This window comes from Labeo rohita, chromosome 4 (assembly GCF_022985175.1).
Source record: "Labeo rohita strain BAU-BD-2019 chromosome 4, IGBB_LRoh.1.0, whole genome shotgun sequence".
NCBI lineage: Eukaryota > Metazoa > Chordata > Actinopteri > Cypriniformes > Cyprinidae > Labeo > Labeo rohita.
Window position 1 is genome coordinate 40536115 of NC_066872.1, and position 21039 is coordinate 40557153.

At 35.1% G+C, this 21039-nt stretch overlaps 1 protein-coding gene across 8 annotated transcripts in view; it reads right to left on the bottom strand.

The window, feature by feature from the left end:
- Positions 1–21039, bottom strand: part of erc1b (ELKS/RAB6-interacting/CAST family member 1b) — a 256072-nt gene that overhangs the window by 125954 nt on the left and 109079 nt on the right. For all 8 annotated transcript variants that reach the window (XM_051107019.1, XM_051107018.1, XM_051107022.1 and 5 more), the window contains one exon: positions 11852–11983. In XM_051107019.1, coding sequence (XP_050962976.1) covers positions 11852–11983 — 132 coding nt within the window. The remainder of the gene's footprint in view (positions 1–11851; positions 11984–21039) is intronic.

Consider the following 21039-nt stretch of genomic DNA (forward strand, 5'->3'; position numbering starts at 1 on the left):
CAATGTGCTCGGTCAGTTTTACTGTAAAAGTATTTAGTAAGCGCCGCCTGGAGCCAAATTCTCAAAGCCGTTGAGTTAAGTCATTCATTAGAAGATAATTAACAGATTTTAAAGGTCTGACTAACGGCCTGGCAGGCCGGTGGAAAGTCAAATCTCTCTCACACACAAAAATGTGTACAGACTACACGAGGAATCATGGAAACTGTGCTTCCTAGTACTCTAGTGTGAAACTGAGAATTGGTTCTTATTTAGAACAGGACCCTTCTTTTAAAAATGATATTAAATGATTTTCATTACATCTAGTTCTATGATTCCCTTTTTCTATGAATGCTACAATGCTATGACTGAATACAGAGTTTTATGAATATATACTGTTACTGAATCTAGAGTGCAAAATAAAATAAAATAAAATAAAATACCATTTTATTGAAGTGATAAATAAATAAAAATAAAGTGCAGTATGTAGTGCACTTCTATTCCATTGAAGTAGAGGAACTGTTCTTAGACCAGGCATGTAGAAGTGATTATTTCTATCCTCGAAACCTAGGAAATGAAATAAAATTAAATTAAATGAAATAAAATACTGTGCAATATGAAGTGCACTTCTATTCCACTGAAGTGAAAGAACTGTTTCCAGACAAGGCACTTAGAAGTGATTATTTCTATCCTCGAAACCTAGGAAATAAAATAAAGAAATAAAAAAACAAAATAAAAATAAAATAAGTTTTTATTAATTTTTTTTATTAAAAAAAAAAAAATTTATTTTTTGTGAATATGATCCCCTTCATCAAATACAAAGACAGAAATTTAGTTTTGTTTTGTTTCTTTAAATACAGATTTATTTTGTGCATAGAAAAAAAACCCATCAAGACAAGAAGTCATAAATGCTAAAAATATTACATTTATATATATATTTAATAACTGTAAAATATTAGTTAATAATTAATAAATAAGTTAAATTAACAATTAACTAAATGTTTTTCCAAAGTTTTTCAATTTTCAATTCAATTTAAATTTATTTGCAAAGTGCCTTTCAAAATTTACGAAAAAAAAAAAAAATCAACAACAAATTGCAATTATTTTTGCATTATCACCTGTTTTACTCAGATCGCCTTGCAGCCCTTAAAGGTTTTTGTGGACCAAAGCTTAAAAAAATTAATAAAAATCAATAAAATGTTTTAGACCAATTAAGTCCTTTAAAAAAAAAAAAATAAATAAATAAAAAAAAAAAAAAAAAATACGAAAATAATTATTAATGAGATTATTGAACCCAGAAATTCCTTTCAAGTCCATCACTAGAGTTTATTGAAAATTCTCTGAAAGAAAAGCAGAAAGAGTAAAAGCAATGCAAACATTGCTTCAGCAGACTTCAGTTCGCGCCATTGCCTTCTCTGATGGAGGAATGGATGTTGTGTGTGTGTGTGTGTGTGTATGAAAGAGCAAGGTGGCATGCAGCGCTTGTTTTCTCAGGGGAGTACAAACTAACCTCAGATGTTAGTCAAGTCGTAAAAAAACGCTGCAGTGAATTATGACACCTCGGGTGTGAAAAATTGAGCACTTCACTGGGTGATGATAACACCACTTCCTGTCTCACACTGGGAACGTGAACCAGTAAGGCAGGAGGAGTACAGATCAAAGCCTTTGAGATGCACGTCCTTTAACTGATCTTCACAGTCCGGCTTCAGCCTCTGCAAGTGTTTTTACGACTTGTGGTAATTGCTCACATCAGTTGTGACGTACCGTCTATGGAATTGATAACAGTGATTTTCTCCTTTTTTGTTTAATTTAAGGCCCAACTGCTCAAAACCGGTGTCAGAAACAGGCCTTGGGGAAAGGAAGAGGATCTGTCAGTGATCAAGGAGAAGAGTGATAAAAAGAACAGGAAAAGAGGAAAAAAATAGACTGATGCAGGGTCAGAGGGGCTGGAACAGATGCCTCTTCGGATGAGGGAAGGCACATGGAAATAAGCAAAGAACGAAGCAAAGCGCTGTATACTTGCCTCTTTGCGCTACAAGAGAGCCGAACAAGAGAGAAAGAAAAACAGAAATAGGTAAATGCAAAGCACCAAAAAGAAATATCAGCAAAAATTACCAAAAAAAGGTGGTGCTTTAAATAGCTGAAAACTGCAATTTAATCATATAAAACAATATATTTGAGTCTTATGTTAAAACGTATGCAGAAAATAACCAATAAAATCTGCATGAAAATAATGGACGCAACTTCTAAAAGTACACAGTACTGTCTGTACCATGGTACCATATATTACTGTACCATATATTATGGTAAAACCTTGATACTTAAATATAAACTACGGTACTGAATAATTAATAATATGCCAATAATACCTGGAGGCAACAAATAATAAAATAAAAAATAAAATATAAATAAATTAAAAAACATATATTAAAATAAAATAAAAATGTATAAAATAAAATAAAAACGTTAATACCTGGAGAAGGCAACAAAAAATAAAATAAAATAAAATAATAAAATAAAAAATTAGATAAAATAAAATGCTCAAGACAATCTACAAAACAAGGAGAAGGAAACAATAAAAGAAAATAAAATAAAATAAAATAAAAAGCTCAACATAATCTTCAATACACAGAGAAGGCAACAATAAAATAAAATAAAATCAGTATTTATAATTTTTTTTTTTTTTTTTTAATCCATCCTCACCATATACTGGTAATACTATAGTACTTATGCATAAATCATGGCACTGACTGATAGCCATGTTTACATACCATGGTATTTGGATAGTACTTCAATAAATTCCAAGGCATAAGCATCATGTACTGTCCCCAAAAAAAGATATTACGAAAAGATACAAGATTTTATTATGTTCTAAAAACATGGTAATACCAAGGTGCTACTTTTGTAAGCGGAAGACCTCATATTGGTTTGTTATTGATGTGCACTGTGAGGTGATTAGATCACGGTGGGCGTCAGATCAGGGCTTTCTCTTCAGCCTGTGCCGAACTCAGAAGCTTCTAATCACCTCCTGTGAGAGATATCCCGACTAACCCAGATGCTCGGAGCAGAAACATAACACTAATAAAAACTGCTTAATGCAGCAGCGTGCTGTTTTTCTCCTGCTCTCTCTCCCTTCCTCCTCATCCGTCTCGTCCTACTCTCTCCTCCCCGGCTGCCAAAAGAGCAGCCCCATCCTCAACGGTAAGCAGAAAGCCAATTTCAACAAGCTGGTCTTTGGATCTTGCTGCGTTTTGGGTGCTGAGCTTTGTGTCTGGATCTCAGCTGGTTGGGAATATTAGCAGAGGAGGAGGTTTTATTCGCCTCTAAAGTTTTATCATAAAAATCCAGCCTGTTTCTGACCGTGGCTTCAATACAAACTTGAGAAAGAGCAGCGGCAGCTGTAAGAGCTATTTATTCTTTGACTAATTTCCATGTCTGTTTTTGGCCTGGGCCGCTTTGGAGACCTCAGGCTCTGCCGTCACGCTGCCCCCTGTAGGGAGTGAGGAATGACGGGCTGCTTCAGATTTTGACAGCGTGTCTTGATCGGTTCAGGGAATGAGCGAGTCTAAATGTGTCTAAATTTACACAGAAAAAGTCAGAATTTTGAAATATAAACTCAGAAATGCGAGGAAAAAAAGTTACAAGTTGTAAGATGCAAACAGAATTGTGAGAAAAAGTATGAATTGAGATATAAATTCAAAATTGCAAAAAAAAAAAAAAAAAAAAAAAAATCAGACGGTAAAATATAAACTCAAAATATGATTTGTGAGATACAAACTCAAAATTGCGAGAATTTTTGGTGGTTTTTAGAGCTGGACATTCCCTATCCTCATTCACTTCTATTGTATTGAACAGTGCAGCTTTGACGTTCTGTTAAATATCTCCTTTTGTGTTTTACAAACGAAAGTAAGTCGAATGGATTTAAAACAAATGCATGATGACAGAACATTAATTTTTTGCTTGAACTACCTCTTAACTATCAGTTTAACTACTGACCGCACGTTTATATAACGTGTAGTTAGAGTTACACGCAATGGGGAAACTCAACTTCTCCCAGTGCAGAAACCGAATTGCGCTGGACGCACTACATAAAAGTTAAATCAAAACATAACTTATCCTGATAGACAGACGCAAATGAGCATGACTTCCCAATATAATGGAAAGCAAGCATAAGCGGGGTCTTCCACATAAAATAATGATCTGATAGAGCTCATCTTCAGGGAACAGTCAATAAATTGCACTCTGTCAGTGGTTAAGCTTCCTATTTGGAAAAGTTTGGCTTGGACCGGGACCAAAAGCCACATTTGTCGAACACCCCCGTCCAAATGAGAAAAAAAGGTCACGGAGATGCAGCGAAACTGATGAAAAGCACAAAACTTGTAAAAGAAAGAGAAAACATTAATCGTGCCATACCTTGAGCCACTTTAAGCCAGCGTGGCCGGAGTCATGCATTAGGTCATGAGAGAGCTTCGCACAGGCAGTGAGCGATGGAGAAGAAATAGAGAAAAAGAGGGATTACAGAAAAAGCCAAAGAGGAAACAGAGACAGAACAGAGCAAAACAGAACAACAGTTTGAAACAAACCACGCAAAAGGAAAATTGGAAGCAGAGGAAGAGCAAGAAAGAGGACGGTAACCATGGACCCGTTTGAGCGAGAACAGGTTCGGAGCGGAAAAGACATCCGTACGGGATGGGGTCAGGCCGACGGGGAAGCTTGCGGTGAAAGAGCGAGGGCGCTTTCGAGACATCCCATCATCCCCGGTCGACACGAGCGGAGAGATTGAGGCTTTCTTTGGTCCACTGCCTCCAGGGAAGGTTATGAAGTATGTCATTTCGCTGCTGAATCATGTCTGGAGACTGGACGTGTGTTTTCATGTGGTCTTGGGCAAACGTTTTCACTGGCCCCGCATGAGCGGCTGGTCGCTTTCGTGCATCCCGGCCGTAAATTCCACGCTGGAGCTGAGTGACTGGTGTCACTGCACACCAAGAGCCCTGTGTAGGAAGAAAGCGCCCCCCCTTTTTCGCTCGCTGACCACATTTGCCCTTACTAGCATACGACTCATTAAAGCAGTCCCTGCATCGGAGGTTTGGCTCGTGAAAGCATCGGCTAAAATAAGACGGGCTCATCCCCTAAACAAGCACATTGACCAGACTGAGGAAACATTGTTTTGACACTCCTGAAATATCAATCCTACAAGGAAGATGGAGTGAGACAGAGAGAAAAACTTAAATTGGAGAAGTCTAGACAAAAATATTCACCCAAAAATGAACAAATGTGTCATCCTTTACTCATGCTCTTTCTTCTGCGAAACACAAAAGAATCATTTGATTTATTTGTCATTATTCATTCCTCACCGCAGCGCTCAAATCAAATATGCCACAAGTTTGATGACATTATATAGGAAGACACGCGAGAACCCACACCGTTTCGCGTAAATGACGTCAGACCTGGTGCAAATTTGCCATTTTAGGTCAACGGAGGCGTTAACGATTGAAAAAGGGGGTGTTGTATGCAAAATTTGCATATAAATGCGTCTTAGCGGTGTGTGGACACAAACACCCTACAATGATAAAAATCCATTCACTCCTTTTTTTAATCGCCAAAAAACCTAAACAGTCTCAATTATCAAGTCGTTTTGATTTTCTGAGTAGTATGACATCATACTGCTCAGGTCCCGCCCACAACTGCATATTTCTGCTTTGTATGCGGTCCGCATTTTTCTCCACGTTAGAGTAGCTTTAGCAACAACGTCTCATAAGCAATGCAGGCGTTTTGTATTTGGATGTAAAAGTGAACATAAGAGTCTTCACAAATATGCACAAAATGGAAGAGAGGGGAGGGGTGAGCAGTAGCTCATTATCATTTAAAGAGCCATGCACCGAAACAGCTTGCTTTGAACAGAGCTGTTTTTGACAAGGTAAAAAGGGTGTTGTTTTACAAGACCATTGAGAAATTTAAACCAAAGTATGTTGGGCACATTTTAAGAATCATACCATCTGGAAAATCAGCATCTGATGTCCTCTTGTGTCCCACAAAGCTATCATGTGGCTTTAAAAGCCTCGAATTATTGCATAGTTGTACAGATCATAAACATTGCAGCAACAATTTACAATAAGGTTTAATGTGTTAAATGAGTTGTTCACTTCCAGAACAAAAATTTACAGATAATGTACTCACCCCCTTGTCATCCAAGATGTTCATGTCTTTCTTTCTTCAGTTGTAAAGAAATTATGCTTTTTGAGGAAAACATTTCTGGATTTTTCTACATGTAATGGTGCTATGGTGCCCCGAGTTTGAACGTCCAAAATGCAGTTTAAATTCAGCTTCAAAGGGCTCTAAATGATCCCAGCCAAGGAAGAAGGGTCTTATCTAGTGAAAACTTTAAAAATTTACCTCAAATGCCCCTAATAACAGTTAGGGTATGTCGAAAAACTCCCATCTCATTTTCTCCTCCAACTTCAAAATCGTCCTACATCGCTGTTTTACCTTTTTTTGTAAGAGTCTTTGATCTTCTTTGCATGTTCACTTTGTAAACACTGGGTCGGTACTTCTGCAGCGATGTTAAGGTTGGAGGAGAAAATGAGATGGGAGTTTTTTGACCTACCCTAACAGTATTGACCCGGAATACACAGAGTTCACGCAGAGCTAGACAAGACAAGCATTGAGTCGTTGAGAGCCCTTCGAAGCTGCATTTAAACTGCATTTTGGAAACTTGGGGGCACCATAGAAGTGAGAGAAGTCCTGAAATGTTTTCCTCCAAAAAAAAATTCTTTACGACTTTGATGACAAGCGGGTGAGTACATTATCTGTAAATTTTTGTTCTGGAAGTGAACTACTTCTTTAACATTAGAATTAGGTATTATCAGTTAACGACGCACAACTGTATTCTACAGCATTTATTAATCTAGTTTAATGTTAATAAATGTACTAATATTTGGCATTAATTCTTTAATTTGTTATTGCATTAATGTATTTATTAATTTGATGTATAAGTCACCTGTTGTATACCTGTTAAGAGATAAGAAATTATAGCATTATAATAAAATGAATTTTTTTTTTTTTAAATCTGTATTAATATATTTATAATATATTTAATGAATTATTTAAATGTTTTAATTACATTAATATATTTATAAATTAACATTAACCAAGACATTTTGAAGAAATGTAACTGTTCTTTCATGATACCTAACGCACATGGGTTTAGAACGAGTAAATAATGACAGAAATCCATTTGCGGTCATCTTTCCCTTTAGGAAAGACTTAATAATAGTAGCATTCAAGCAGACGACATTCACACTGACCTGTGTAATTGTCTGAAATCTTTCAGACTTCATCTGGTGCATATGAGTACTCAAAGGAACACATGTTTGGATTCATATTTCCAAATTTCATTACCTGCATGAATGGAGCAAACAACTTGTAGCTCTTCCATGCGCTCTAATTAAACAAGTACACGCACACACACACAGCTTTTAAGTAAGCTTACCAGACGCACATGGCTTGAAGAGAGAGAGAGAACGGATTTGTTCTTTGGCCAGAGGTTTGCTTTCATGTCAGTGTAACAAAGAGCAGTCACCCTCGTCCCCATACATTTAAGACTAACATACTGACAGCAATTTGTACAGGCACCGCACTCGGTCCAACATGTGCTCTGCACAATGAGAACAATGAGGCGTGCAGCTATTGGAGGAAATTGAACACAGAGCTAAAAACGAATGCTTGCTTATGATTGGCAGAGCGGAGGGTGTGGTGAAGCAACAGAGGGACGTTAATTAAAATAGCAGAGGAGAGACTCAGTGTGTGCGTTTGTGTGAAGCTAATTAGATTTTGCATGGTTTAATGCAGGACCACAAATTACGCATTTAAAAACCTGTCTGCCAATTGCCAGTGAGGCAAACCGCCATTCTTTTTTTTTCTTCATATAGCTCATAACTCTCAAAATATGTAACCCGGAATATGAGTTCATTCTTATATAACAGGTGCCAGGGTGGGGAGGACCTACTAACGGCGATATCCTGAGACTTGGGACGACGGTAATGAGCGTGGAGACTGGCTCTGGAGGGTGGCACTTGTACTGTCCCCATTTCCTTTTCTCTCCGAGCCCAAATGAGGGGGCCGGCCAGGCTTAGCAGCAGCGTTGGCTCCCGCCGCAGCCCCCGGCTCTAATTAACCTCCGGGGGTTTGGAGCGGAGGTCCGCCCGGCGGTGAAGAAACTCGACGGTGAAGGCTACGATACATTCCCGAGACTGTAACGCGCGCTGGGACGGTGCTCAGCCAGCCATGCGAATCTTTAGAAAAGGGAGAGAGAGCGAAAAGGAAGGAAACGGCAGGGCGCCAGGATCCACAGAAGGTAGAACAAACCATTAAGGGTTTAAAAACGAAGCAGAGAGTCGATGGAGCCAAGTACGATGGACGGAGAGGCAGAAACGAGAGGGAAAAGTTCAGGGATTCAGGTAGAGGGGAAGCAAGTTTTTGGCAGCCCCGTTTCAAAGCCTGACTGGCTGCTTGTGTCGGTCGGTTCATGGAGGACTCGTTCGGAAAAGGTTATAGTTTGAGATTGATGCTATCGCCAAAGCTCAGACAGCTGGACAGTGGTGCAGTCTGCATCAATGCCTTAAAAATTGGGCCAGAACGACACGGGAATGGCATTCCTGCACCTTTGGATCATAAAACAACACATTATTGGCAGTTTGTTTGTAAATTCAATCCATTTCCAGTATGTTCTAGATCAGGACACACATTCGGTCTACATTTAGAGAGTTAAACTGCATTAAATGGATAATTCACTACAAAAAAAAAAAAAATTCTGTGACTGTTTACTCACCTTCATGTCGTTCCAAACCCATGAAACTTTGGTTAATCTATAAAAAATGAGGATTTTCTTTCTTTTTTTTTTTTTTTTTTTATGAAACCCAGGTAACCCTTTTGATCCAAATGTAGAAGATCCAAAAAGGCCTGTGTTTATAATATATGATAAGCTCTTTGTATTTCTGTTTGTGTGTAAATAATCTATTGGTTTAAATCACAGGGCTTGGTTCGACTTACCTGGACTTTTAATAGAGGGTTAGAAACTTCTCAGCTTCACTAAAAATATCTTAATTTGTGCTTCAAACATTAACCATAGTCTTATGGGTTTGGAACAACATAAGCATGAGTAAATGATGACAGAATTTTCATTTTTAGGTGAACAATCCCTTTAATATGGAAGGCTGTTTCAGTCACTGAATAAAATTTTTTAAAAAAGGTTACCTCAATATTCTGATATAAATTCACAATTCTGGCTTTTTTCCTCAGAATTGTGTGATATAAACTCACAATTCTGACTTTTTTTCTCAAAATTGCATGATGTAAACTTGATTCTGACTTTTTTCCCCTGAATTGCATGATATAAACTTACAATTCTGACTTTTTTCATAGAATTGCATGATACAACTGACTTTTTTTCTCTGAAATGCATGATACAAACTCACAAACTCTTAAGATTGTGTAATATAAAAGATTTTTTTCTGAATTGCATGATATAAACTTATGATTCTGACTTTTTTTCCTCTGAATTGCATGATATAAACACCCAATTCTGACTTTTTTCTCTGAAATGCATGATACAAACTCTGACTCTGACAATTCTGACTTTTTTCTTAAGATTGTGGTATAAACTCACGATTCTGAGTTTTTTTTCTGAACTGCATGACATAAACTTACAATTCTGACTTTTTCCTCAGAATTGCATGATATAAACTCGCAATTCTGACTTTTTTTTCTGAATTGCATGATACAAACTCACAATTCTGACTTTTTTTCCTTGCAATTGTGAGTTTCTCACAATTCTTTTTTCTTAGAATTCTGAGATACACACTCGCAGTTGCGAGTTATAAAAAGAGATATTTTCTCAGGATTGCGAGCTGATATCACACAATTCCGACTTAACTCACAATTGTGTATATTAAGTCAGAATTGCGAGATATAAACTTGCATTTCTAAGAAAAAGTCACAATTGCGATTTTATATCATGCAATTCTGACTATTTCTCAGAACTGCAAATTTATATCTCACAATTCTGAGAGAAAAAAAAAGTCAGAATTGTGAGCTTGTATCATGCAATTTTGAGAAAAATGTCAGAATTGTCAGATGTAAGCTCGCAATTGCAAGAAAAAAGTCAGAATTGTGAGATAAAAGTCGCAATTACCTTTTTAATTTTTTTATTCAGTGGCAGAAACAGGCTTCCAAACTTAGACCTGGGTAGAGTCAATATATTTGCTCCAATATTTTGCTCCAGAACTCCTGCTTAAAAATGCTAAGGAAGAAACGGCAGCATGTGGACGTTCCTTGTTTGCGCACGTCCTATGTGGCTGAAGTGAATCGGACCAAAGTTAGCAGTCCTCACGCAGGCCACGCAAAGCTTATTTATATTCTAAATAAAGACTGACTGCAGACACAAACATGTAACCTATGCATGCCACATGAATGTTCGCCATTGGCACGGCGATGCAGCGCTGGCACGGATCTGGACGGTTGGCACGGCTCTATGTGCTGGTGTGGTGATGTGCTGTGACAGGCCGGCTTTTTGCTGGTACCTGAGCTCTGTGAAGGAGGCCTTTTAAAGAGAGCGATACTGTCCGCCAAGCAAAAGCCATTACAGCCCGGCCTGAGAGATGCTAGGCTTGTGTGGATGTGCATACAGCTCTGTGTAAACATTGGGGTGGATGTTTGACTTGGAAGATGAGGAAGTGGACATTTCCACAATGGAAAGATGGCTGTAGGGTTTGGCTAGCATCACAATGAAGTTATCGCACACATTTTGCTTTAGGTAACACATTACAGTGGTTGTTGTAACGGTACTAAGGAGTTCTCAAGAAACAGAGAACATGACTGTTTATCATACTTCAAAAGTTATCTGGATTTAGTCTATGAGAGTCTCAACACTGTCTCACTACTGGCCCAAGTCTGATCTTTTTGTCAAGAGGACTGGCAATGTTGTCAAACATCTCATTGAACTGAACTAAACAAAAAAAAAACCAAAACAGAACAAAACAAAACAAAACGATAAATAAAAAGCTAAAAAAAAAAAAAAAAAAAAATATATATATATATATATATGTGTGTGTATATATATATATATATATATATATATATATATATATATGTGTATATATATATATGTGTATGTACGTATGTATGTGTGTGTATATATATTATATATATATATATATATATAATAAAATGGTAACCAAAGTATTTAACTAAAAATTACATATACTATATATATATATATATATATATATAGATCTGTTTATTTTCTATCCATTATTCATTTTCTATAAATGGAGGTTTACAACATTTTAAATAGACAAAATGTAATAAATAATAAAATAAAAAATATAAAATAATAGTTGCAGATAATATCCTAATACTATCCAAAAAAAGATTAATGTTTCATCATTGCATTTTGTCGTGTTTGCCACTAATCAGATTGAAACCATTATGAGAAAACCTTAAAAATAAACAAATAAATAAAATAAAAATAATAAAACAAAATGAAATAAAATAAATTAAAAAATAAAATAAATCTGAAAAAATTAAAATCTGAAAAAACACTAAATAAATGAAATAAAAAAATAAAATAAAATAAAATAAAATAAAAACTACTCTGCTTAATAAATTTCTTCTCTTTGACTCAAAGGACAAGGCACAATCTATCAAACAAAACTGATCTGAATGTATGAAAAAAAGACAAGCGAACAACATGCAAAAAAAAAGTCCAAAAAAGAAACACATAAATGAGAGTAAATGAGAGAGAGAAAACTAAAAGAGAGAGCAAGTGCATAAGTAATGACCCTTGAGCTTCATCTCACCTGTGTTTGGTGTTTCTCACCTGTTTCTCAGCGTTTGCACGAGCAGATTCCTCTTGCGCCAACACCATTTCTCTCTCGGCCGTGATCTGTACGCTTTCACGCAAGGCCTCCTCCAGCTCCTCGATGCGATCGTCCTTTTGCCGCAGAGAATCCTAGTGAAAAAAATACATATTTTAGTGTTTTAGTAAACATGCAGTAAGACGCTTTTATCAATACAGATTTTTGTAGAATGTCAAAAACATCTGGATTTAACAGCCTTTTAACTGAAAGCTCGCTAACAACTAACAAGTGTAGCAGCAGGTAGCTCTGAGGAAGCCAGTTGCAGTCAGTTCACAGCATGTGAGGTATAAACATTACGAATTCTTGGACTGCGGTAAGTGAGGGCAACCCAAGCTGTCCATCTGAGGGACGTGACTCGTCTGCAGTCTGCTCCCACGATGACTCAGCTCAGATCTATGACTCAAGCGGCAAGAGCGAAATCAAACTACCTCGAGTATCCGCTCTTGAGAGAGTCAGGGGTCAAAGCCTCGTTATCGCGAACGTCTGCGATTGATTGTATCAGGAATTGGAAAAACAGAGGGAGAGCGAGGGAAAAAAGTCTGATTGAAAGCGTGCTAGAGAGCGAAAGAACGCTATGGTTAGGGACTCAAATGAATAGGCATTGTGGGATACGTGGAGAACCGCCAGAGCAATGCTGAATATGGGAACAGTCTTGAGTTCATTACGCTGCTCCATTTCAAGGAACATTCACATTTCATTTTCCCCCCGCATTTCAAAATCGGCTACAAAAGTCCTGACTCGTTTGGCAGGCCTGAGGCACTTAGTGCAGACCTCTACAAACATGCACTCTGACGTACACAACCGAGCAAACAGACGCTGCGCACACATACACACAAACTGCCATTCATACAAATGGAGCTCTACAGTGGTAATGGCCTCCATGCTGAGAAACTGCCTTCCAGCTAAAAGCATCAGCCTTCAATATGAAGACAGAGGCCTGATGCACACAATCCCGGACGCCCGTGATCACAGCGAACATTTTCATCTGGAATCCCGCACCACAAATTCCTGCTAAAAGAGGCAATGCGAAGGTACGCAGATAACCAGATGCATCTGTCGCTTCGCTGCAGATAATCCAGAGAGAAAAATCAAGAGGTTTTAAGCTGTTTATGAAGATGCTAGCATGCAAAACGGACCGTGACGGTGACTCAACATTTTAATTTTACATTCATGCATTTGGCAGACATTGTAACATGCTTTTTTTTAACCTAAAGCAACTACTTTTCATAGGATGCTTTTTTTTCCCCTCAAACCTTTGTTGGTAATTCATTTTAAAGCTACAGAAATGCACATTTTAGCTGAGGAGTGTATCTCATTTGCCACTGTTCATTTGTTCATAACATTGATCTTAAAAAATCTTGAGATTAAAATCATGAAGTTATAATGAAAGTAAAAAAAAGGGTGATTTTAAATGGATATTTTGCATTTGTTGTAATGCATTTGGGAGATGCAGTTATCCAAAGCAACATGTTTAAGGTAAAATAAATAAAAAATAAAATAAAAATAAAATAAAACATAAAAAAAATAATACAATTATATATAAAATAAAAAAAATAAATAAATAAAACAAAATACAAATAAAAAATAAATAATACAATTATAATATAACTATTATAAGGAAACTAAACAAAATACAATAAAAGTAAAATAACAAAATATTTTTAAAAATAATATAAAAATAGTAATATAAAATAAATATAAAATAAAAAATAACAAAAAATAAAATTTAAATAATAAATAAAATTGTATATAAATAAACATCATTAAAAATTACTATATATTAATAAAAATTATAATTACTAAAACATTAAAAAATATAAATTAAAATGACAATAAAATAAAATAAAAAAAACTATATAAAATAAAATATAAAAAAATTACAAAATAAAATAAAATAAAAAACAAAAATAAAATAATAATATATAAAAAATTAAATAAAATGACAAAATAAAATATAAAAAATAAATAATACAAAATAAAAAAATATATAAAATAAAACATAAAAAATATATATATATATATATATATATATATAAAAAATTAAATAAAATGACAATACAATAAAATGTAAAATAAAATATATATAAAATAAAAGAAAATATTAAAAAGTTAAATAAAATAAAATATAGAATAAAATAAAATACAGTTCCTGGTCATTTGCAATCATGTATTGATTTCACCATTACATTTTAATATTGGTTTATTTATGCATTTGTAATATATATTTATTCATGTATGATTTGAATATGATTTATTTTTATTTAAATACATTTATTTATTTTTGTATTTTGCATTCTCTGGGATATAATTGTGCACACATAATCAATCATTAGATGATTAAAATGTAATTTGTCTCATTTTGTCTAAAATTCCTTTGAACTGCATGCATCAACTTTCAATTTCAAGACAAGAGGCCTGATGCGCACAATCCCAGACACCATTTTCATCATTTTCATCTGGAATCCCACACCACAAATTCCTGCAACAAGAGGCAATGCCGATAACCAGATGCATCTGTCGAATCGGCAGGATTTTTCTGTAACCCAGGTCAGCAATTACAGGAAGTTCAGGACACGCGGAGGGCGACGGGGGTACAGATCACAGCATGTGGTATAAAGGCTCGCTCTTCTATCTTATTTTGACCATATTTAGCTCGCGCTCTCCTCTCGCAGGCAGACCGCAATCACTTTGGTTTGATTTAAAGCGACAGTAATCCTTTTTACTCGGTCAATATCTCATTACGGTAATGCTTTTGGTGCCAAAACCACACAGATGATAGAAGGAGACACCTCAGGGAAGCCGCAAATCAAAGCCACATGCTGTACCGTAGGGACCGGCCCGGTTCGGGTGGGGCTCGCTGGGGAATCTGCCCAGCTCTTCGCAGCTCGCACATCCAATTAGGAGATGAGCGGGACGAGCCTGAAGAACAAAAGCTCGGCTCGCACAGTCGGGGCAGAATGACTTGCAGCTGTCTAACATGCACAAATAATCGACCGAGGGTGTCCTAATTCAACACGAACTCCTTTGGTTCACATCTGCGGCTTCTTTTTGGAAGGAACGGGGCTGAGAAATGCGTTCGTGGGGTCGCTGCACTATCCCAGGACTTTCAGCAGTTCATTAGGATGAGACGTTTAGAACATAATAAGGTATTATTTAAGCAAAGACGCAGCCAAAGTGAAGGGTTTGGCAGCAGATGTCCCTCGAAACAGATATCAGTCGTTTTTTCCCCAGCGGGAGGATTGTTCGGTATCGTTTTGGGTGCGAGAGCGAGGGATCGCAAATGTTTATGAAAGCACCGGAAAGAGCAGCAGGTGTCCATCCTTCCTGGCTGGGGAAAGCGTAAAAGGCGGCCAAAAGCATGGTAACATCAAACGGCATACGCCAACAAACAGGCCCAATAAAAAAGACCTTGGAAGTCTATTAAAGAAATGAGAACATGCGGATGTGATTCCCCCTACCCCCTTCATCCGATTCCGAGCTCCCGAACCTGGATCTGGTTTGAGTTGAAAAGCACGGAGACCGAGTCTGTCGCACAGGCGGATGGACGTGAAACGCCCTGACTGGGACACATTTGGTTTTGACTCTTCTGAGAGTCAGAAGACACAACAATGCGAAGTTCAGCGGACGTTCGATGAGTTCACAGGTGTTTGAAACGGAAGAACGGCCCTCGCACGAGGGAGAAAATTCGAGAGGAAGTAGCTGAAAGTGGGCCACAATAAACTAGAGTGCTGTTAATTTGTGAACGCAATCAATAACAAGAAGGCCAGGAGAGGAGGGAATTAAAGTGAGTGACAAGCAGAAAGAAATCTAAGCTTCCATGACAAGCTCAAAACAGGGCTTTGAAACGCTCCCAAGAGAGCTGCATATCAAGCCTCTGGGTGCTGCGGTTACTGCAGATCTAAGCGCTGCGAACACTGTTTACTTCACTTCTATAACCTCCTGTGATGTGGTTCTTTGAAGCGAGCCCTTTCCGGCATCTTCCAACTCTTTCTACATCTTTCTTTCAACCCCTCTCCCTCTACCCCGTCTTACACGGCTTTCTGCATGTTCTACATCAACATGACGGCTTGACGTTGGGGGAGTGGGGTAAGATGTGTCAGTGGGTAAGCACAGTCATGTCGTAAATCTAGCAAACGGTGCGTGATTATGTTTTTAGAAAAAGTACATCATGTGCTGCCTGTGATTGAGATTAAATACATGTCAAAAACACAAAAAACACATGGCAGAATTTAATGAATATATTAAAAAATATTCTAACTGCAAACATACTATATATATAATATATATATTAGAATTATTTATGTTCTAAATATACATTTTATTTAAGTAAGACAGCAGTTCATAGATATAAAATATTACAGAATATATATCTGTATATATTTTATAACAACATTTCAAATAAAATAATACAGAAACTTTATAGAAAATATATATAAAAAAAATTATATAAAATATTGGTGAATTGCAAATTATATTATAATTGCATATACACTAAACCGAAAATATATTATAATTATTTTATATAATATTTGTTTTTACATATACATTAAAACATACAATAAAACAGAATTTCATAGATGTAAAATATTATAGAATATATATCTGTATACATTTTATAACATTTCATATAAAAAACCTACAGAAATTATTTATATAAAATATATAAAAATAGATAAAATATTACTGAACTGCAAATTATATTATAACTGCAACTATATATAACTATGAACATATTATAATTATTTTATATAATATTTGTTATAAATATTTGTGTTATAAATATTATACATTTTATTACAATACAACAGCATTTTACAGACAAAATATTATAGGATATATGTCTGTATTTATTTTATAATAATATTTCATATAAAATATAAACTATTTACAAACATGAATATAAGGAAAAATACTGTAAATGGTAGAACTTAATAAATGTATACAAATAAATAAAATGTTGGTGAATGCAAATTATATTATAACTGCATATATACTAAATATAATATAAATATATATATATATATATTATATAAATATATAAATAATACGTATATTTTAATTTTATATATCTATATTAAATAATAATATATAATAAAGTGTTATACAGTATAAAATAGTTATATAATATTTGTAATACATGTTCATAGATGTATAATATTATAGAATATATAACTATATTCCATATCAGTTTCATATACTGTATAAACTATTTATATAAAATATATAAAATATAGGTGAACTGAAAACTATAACTGCAAATATACTATATTATATATTATAATTATTTTATATAATATTTAAGTTATACATATACATTTTATTACAATAAAACAGCACTTAATATATATTTATATATTTATATAAAAATATACAAAAAAATTGGTGAACTATATTATAACTGCAAATATATAATAATAATTATTAATAATTATTTTATATAATATTTACATTATACATATTCATTTTATTACAATAAAAGAGCATTTCATAGATGTAAAATATATAGATGTAGAATAAATACCTTATATATTTTCTAACAATATTTCATATAGAATACTATATGAACTATTAACATTATTAACATTAGGCATTAATAAACTTCATTTTTCCCCTTTCATGTTCTTACTTTTTTTTTTTTTTTTTCCCCACATTGACTCCACACATTACATAAGTTTTTCTAGTCATTTTTGTAGTGTTGTTATTGTTCATTAAAAACTAGGAAAAATCAGGTTTTGGTCATTAAAAGGCTAAAATAATCCTTTTTTCCCCCATTTTTTTAGTTAAGTTTTTCATCTCATTTAGTTAAGTACTCAAGAACTAAAAATTAATTTATGCTAATTAGAAATAAAAAATTGTAAAAATGACAAATGCACATAAAATTAAAAGCTAAATTCAAAATAATAAAGAATACTACAACAGTATAAATATACTAAACACTAAAATCTAATCATTTATATATTTACATTTAATAGTCCTCATTTCGTAGCAGACAACTCAAGTACAAAGTGGCCCAGCTGACCCTATGCTTATTCTTCAGAGTAAATCGCATAAACACCAATTACGCTTAGTACAAAAAAAGATGAGCATCAGGAAAAACATTGGCCAGGTGTGTCAGACCTTCGGGTCTCTCCACCCTCCGCCGGTGGTGGTGGGAAGCTGACCTTTAATTCACAGTCCTGTGATCACTGCTCTACCGTGCGTTGAATGATAGCGGGTGTCTGGGCACAACGTGTCATAAAACAGGCTCCCCAAAGCATAAAGTCATTATCATCAAAGTATCTCTGCGGGGAAATTCTGCCCTCAGCAGGGAAGCCACTGGGGTACTTTCAAAGCCACTAGTTTATGCATATGACAGTGGACCCAAAAAACAAAAAACACAAGAATGAGAGCAAGAACGTCCCACACGGCCGGAGGCTAAACACTTAGCATAAGGAGGAGGGGAAAGACTTGAGATGTAGCAGAACAAAGATGGGTGTAAACAACAAGGCTCTGTTCTGATTGAAGGGGTGGAGGGCCTGCATATGGGAATGATGGGTATCAGATGGTGCGGCTCTGGGAAGGCAAGTTAGCACACTTGGCGGCCATTTTGGATCTGGGTAACACCCTCGGGCAGCTGTTTTCTAGTCATGCAAGCTCAGCTTCTATCTATTTGCATGAGGAGAGAGTGAAATCCAACCAAGAATTTGCCAACTTGTGTTGCAATAACATACACGGCAAAAAAAAGTCTATCGTTAACGTCTAATTTTTAAGTTAAAACATCAGAAAATCCATGAAAGCAAGGAATTTATTTAAGAAGCAATGCTGTGTTAGACATTTAAACTAGTTTTTTGAGAGAATGCATCTTTAATACAAATGCATTTTGTTGTACTGCACAGACGTTTTCTTTTTTTAGAACAAAACCAAGTTTAAAAATAGACATATTTAAGAACACCAATTACAAACTTATTAAAACATTTTTTTTTGTTGCAATGCATGTAAACTTGGCAAGAAAAAAAGAATAGTGGGTAATAAATTTAGCTTATATATAAATTTAGGCTATTTTTTAGCATCATCCATCTCGAGTTCTGGCCAAACAAAAAACGCAATACAAAAAACAAACAAAAAGCAATACAAGATGAAATAAAACAACAACAACAAAAAAAAAAAACACAATTTTTTTGTAAAAATAAGCAAAAAACTAAATAGAGACACTAACAAAGTGTAAAACAAAGCAAAAAAAAAAAAAAAAAAATACAATAAATAAAACAAATAACAAGACGAAACAAAAACCAAAGACAAAATGTAAAACAATGCAAAAACAAAACATAATAAAAAACAAAACACTAAAAACAAAACAAAACAAAAAAATATCAAAACAACAACAAAAAACAAGACCCAAAACAAAACAGGCCAAACAAAAAAAAAAACTCTAAACAAAATGTAAAACAAAGCAAAACAACAAAACAAAAAGCAACACAAAACAAAATAAAAAAAAGAAAACACCAAACAAAATGTAAAACAAAGCAAAAAAAAAAAACTAAACAAAAAGCAACACTAAACAAAAAACACTGAATAAAATTGAGAAAAAACAACAAAACAAAATAAAACAAGACAACACAAAAAACAAACAAAACAAAATGTAAAAAAGCAGAAAAAATAAAAAAAATAAATAAAACAAAGCAACAAAACAAAACATGAAACAAAAACACTAAAGTTTAAAACAAAGCAAAAAACTAAAAACTAAATAAAACACAAAACAAAATTTAAAACAAAGCAAAAAAAAATAAATAAAAATAAAACACAAATACATTTTGTTGTACTGCACAGATGTTTCCTTTCTTGTTTTTTTTTTTTTTTTTTTTTAAAGTATATAACCAAGTTTAAAAATAGACTTATATTCAAAACCACCAATTAAAAACGTATTAATACGTCATTTTTTTGCAATGCATGTTAACTTGGCAAGAAAAAAGGAACAGAGGATAATAAATTTAGCTTGTTTAGCTCCAGTCAGGCTATTTCTCTGCATCATCCATCTCAAGTTCTGTAGCAAATGATCAGATGATGACCTTGCCAAAAAAAGCAGTACGATCTTCTAATTTTAAAGCATGATTTCCTTTCTCATAGCCGTAATGCTGAGCGCTGAGATTTCTACCATTTGTTACTCAACGACTGCTATATCATACGCTTTCTAGCACAGACTAGCAGCTGAGGAGAAGACAACAGTACTGTGGACAAAAAATAGTTTTGGATAGTCCACAAAGAAAACGCTGTTTCCTTCCTTTTGACTGTTTGAGCAGTTATGCTAACACACCATCTCTAACACACACTAGATAATCGAACTGTTGCGGCCCAGTGCGGGCCTACAACCAAACAAGGTGCTCTTGATTCCCACAGCTTGCAAAATTTGCCATTTTCTAGTCAGAGTTCCTCTCCACCGGCGCTTTGGAGTGTCAGTCTCACGACTGGCGTCTGTTAGCTCCCTCCTGACCTGTTCGCGCTCGAGAGGTGATGAGTGGCAGAATCAAGGCTTTCATGTGTGAAGTACACTGCGCCTCTTGCTTTTCTTCCTGCGCTATTTCCATTCCTCAGTCTCGGCCTCGCTTTACCTCTCTCTCTCTCCGTTTCCCTCTGAGTGTTGAGAATGGCTCTCGCCACCGCATTAGTGATGACGACCTTGTCGGGCGGATTTTTACCGCAGTTTTGTTTCACCTCTGCTCAGTGTTACCGCTAGAGCCTGATCTCTCGTCAGTCTTTGGAGGTTTTGGAAGACGGACTGGAACATTCGAGAACATTCCACAGAGACCTCAAGAAGTCCCAAACCTGAAGCTGCCAACGCTAATTTGTCCGAGACAGTAATGTAGCATCTAATCCCAAGATGGTTCCACTACATGACACAAGCAATAGGTCAAACGCAAGCAATTTGTAAGAAACATAACAGTTGCCTGCTGACAAAACAGACCGGTTTGCTGGTTTTAGCTGGTTAAAGCTGGTCTCCTGTTTTAATGTGTCTAAAAAAACATAACAGAAAAAAAGCTAAACAAAAAAGAAAGGCCAAACAGAAAAACAACTACCTCAAAAACAGCAAAAATAAACAAAAACACAAAACAAAACAAAAAAACTTCAAAAAGCCCAAATTAAAAAAACTAAAAGCAACACAAAACAAAATAAA